General features: G+C 35.4%; 1 protein-coding gene across 2 annotated transcripts; it reads left to right on the top strand.

Moving 5' to 3' along the window:
* Positions 1–1,214: 1,214 nt before the first annotated feature.
* Positions 1,215–3,073, top strand: LOC121207759 (uncharacterized). 2 transcript variants are annotated; one of them, XM_041078129.1, is made up of 2 exons: positions 1,215–2,447; positions 2,654–3,073. In XM_041078129.1, the coding sequence occupies exons 1-2, from the start codon at positions 2,141–2,143 to the stop codon at positions 2,695–2,697; spliced, it is 351 nt and encodes a 116-aa protein (XP_040934063.1). In that variant the 5' UTR covers positions 1,215–2,140; the 3' UTR covers positions 2,698–3,073. The 2 variants fall into 2 exon arrangements, with proteins under 2 accessions (XP_040934063.1, XP_040934064.1); XM_041078130.1 differs by having other exon boundaries at positions 2,710–3,073.
* The last annotated feature ends 252 nt before the right edge of the window (positions 3,074–3,325 follow it).

A 3,325-nucleotide genomic window follows, 5' to 3' on the forward strand; every position in this document is an offset into this window, starting at 1 on the left:
GACAAGACATACTGAGAAGAGGAATGACTTGAATTAAAATAGCCGAAGATTAGTCTTTTATTTTTAGATTAGTTTTTCATTTTCTATTTATTATTGTTTATTGCCTGCTAGTATTTAAATTCAAAACTTCTCTTAAATTCTTATTGTTTTTTTAGAATTTCACTTTAATTATTTTCTTAAATTCTTATGTCCTATATTTATTTATACTTTAAATTTCAACTTTAAAAAAATTCAAATAATTTTATTCATTAACATTTGTATGGATATTATTATATTAAATTCTAACAACAATAATGTACGTAACATGTGTCATTTCTATTCAAGGGTGTAGCTAAAGCAACGTTAGCTTTCTTTGTTAAAAGGTATAATTTTCTTTTAAGTCACTCGAGGAAGAATTGGAGGTAAATTGATTGGAAAAACTAACAAGTCGATTGAGATAAGAATAAATCTCTATAGTGTAAAATAGGTTTGTTATTTCAAGAAAAAGGATTGTATGAAACTGTGATTTCACGTCATTGCTATCCCTTTTCAATAGGAGCATGACAAGTTAGATTTTTTCCTTCTGATTTTTAGCTTTTTCCTTCAGAAAAATTCAAATCCAACTAAAAATGCTAATAATTAGGATAAAAATCTGATTTGTCATACTCTTAATGGAAAGGGATAAGGATGGCGTGGAATCATAGTTTCATACAATCCTTTCTCGTTATTTCAAAGATGCATCATAAGAAGTAAGAAGCAAAGAAAGTAAAAGTTCCTTTTTCATAGAAAATGTTATTCTCATCCAATGAAATAATATAAATATCTAAATCATAGCCTTAAGCTTCCACAAAAGCATTTGTTATTTACATCGAAACCAAACAAAAGGAGAAATGGAGCTTCACCACCATTTTAGCCATGAACATCCATTGGAGTTCATCAAAGAGCACAACCTTAAACGTGAGACGGTTACTTGCTCGGGATGTGGGGAGCTGATATCAAGTCCAACCTTTAGTTTTACGGAGTGTGGGTTTTACCTTGACAAGAAATGCTTCGAAGCCTCCTTATTAAGGAATAAAAGAAAGTGTTTTAGTTATTGGTAGTTAACAGTTAAGTAATGGTTAACTGTTAGTAGTTAATTAGTTGTTAGCAGTTACTGTCGTTACACTTTATTGTTCAAATCTGTATAAATACAATAGCTGGTTGTTCAGCTAAACGTATATGGAATTAATCTTCTTCTCTTCTTCTTGAATTGTGTTTCTCATTATGGTATCTGAGCCATAATATTTTTTTTCTCATGGCGACTGAAGCTGTTTCGGGTAATGAAGATGAGAATCGATAGTCGTTTAATACTGCTGCTCATGCAGATGGTTCTTCACATGATCCTGGCAATGCTTCTATGAGGAAGATTCAGTAGTTTCTTAAGTATGATACTGTGAAACTTGGTGAACATAACTTTCTTTTGTGGAAGCAACAAGTCCTGTTGATTCTTGAAGGATATGGCTTGCATGAGTTTGTTCTTGGAATTGTTAGTGTTCCTCCACAATCAGTTGTTGATAAAGACAGTAATCTTATTCCCAATCCTAAATTCTTGTTTCATAAACAACAGGATAAGTTGTTAGCCTCTTGGCTACTAACTACCATTGGTGATGAGATCTTGGCTCGTCTCACTGCTGCTCGATCTAGTTTTGATGTTTGGAATACTGTTGTTCATCATTTTGCCTCAAAATCTGCTTTGACAGTATCCACTTTACGACACTTTTTGTATTCTAAAAAAAAAGAGCCAATTAATTGTAAAAGAATACTTGGTAAAGATCAAGAGTTTGTGTGATACTCTGACCGCTGCAGGAAATACTATTTCTGAACAATAGCAGATTAGTATTATTCTTGCTAGTCTGCCTGTGGAGTTTGAGCCAATTAGGATTGTGGCTTCTGCAATGCAGGTTCCTCTTGATCTTCTTACAGAAATGCTCGTTGACTGTGAAGCTCGCCAACAAGAGTTAGTTTCCAACGTGTCTTTTCAGGCTAATATTGTTTAGCAACGTGGTGTCACTGATGACACCATCAGTAAAAGTGATAGGGGATCTCGACCACCTTATAGAGGTAATGGAAGATTTTCTCGAGGTAGAAGTCAAGGAAGAAAGTTCAGTAATACTAAACCTCAATGTCAGTTGTGTGGACGAGTTGGTCATACCGTCTAGAAATTTTGAGGGGGTTTGATGAGAATTTTGAGGGGGTTTCTGACCAGCCTATGCAGGCTCATTGTCATCAATTTCAGGGAACTTCAACTTCTTGTGCTGGACATCACTACTGCTCTCATAGGACTGCTCCAACTGATTCTACTACGAGTTTCAATCACGGATCATGTTTTTCGAATCCTGTGAACCCGACAGTATGGTACCCCGATTCAGGGGCATCCAATCATGTTACTAATGATTTGGATAACTTGCAGGGTGCAGCTCCCTATACAGGTAACCACAAGCTTTACATGGGGAATAGGGTCTCTATACCTATAGCTCATGTTAGCTCAGGTCTTCTTCAAACTGCTAGTAGAGTTTTTCGTTTGCACAATATCTTGCATGTTCCTCCTATTTGTAAAAATCTGCTGTCTGTAGCTCAATTTGCAAAAGATAATTAGGTTTATTTTGAGTTTCATTATGTTCATTGCTTTGTGAAGGATATCAAGATAGGAAACGTCTTATTGGTAGGTCACATTCATAATGGTCTGTACAGATTTGACATGACAGCCTTCTAAGAATCCAAAGCTGTTGTTCCGTCTCCAGCCACTGCTCATGTTCCTAATCTGGCACTTCCTGCTTCTAATAGTCTTGTTTTTGATTTGTGGCACAGAAGACTTGGCCACCCGTGTGATAAGACTATTGCTACAGTATTTCAAAAATGTAATGTAATTGCAAACAAGTCTCAACTAAGCTCAGTTTATTCAGCTTGTCAACTTGGAAAATTTCATAAGCTCCTTTTTTTCCCTTTCTTTTACTATGTATTCGGCTCCTTTTGACCTTGTTGTTGCTGATATTTGGGGGCTAGCTTCTGTATCTTCTGAAGGATATTCTTACTATATTTCATTTGTTGATGCTTACTCCAGATTTACTTGGCTTTATCTTATTAAACATAAGTCTGAGGCTCTTGTAAAGTTTCTATATCTTCAAAAATTTATTGAAGTTCAATTTGACTGTAAGGTAAAAGTGCTTCAAACTGACTGGGGGGGAGTTTCAGTCTTTTCCTCAAGCACTTTCTCAACTGGGAATACATCATCGCCTTATGATGAAGTCAAACATAAATGGTATTGTGATGGCTGCAGTCAGCTCATCTTGACTTCCTTTTATGGTTG

Source organism: Gossypium hirsutum, chromosome A10 (genome assembly GCF_007990345.1).
Source record: "Gossypium hirsutum isolate 1008001.06 chromosome A10, Gossypium_hirsutum_v2.1, whole genome shotgun sequence".
NCBI lineage: Eukaryota > Viridiplantae > Streptophyta > Magnoliopsida > Malvales > Malvaceae > Gossypium > Gossypium hirsutum.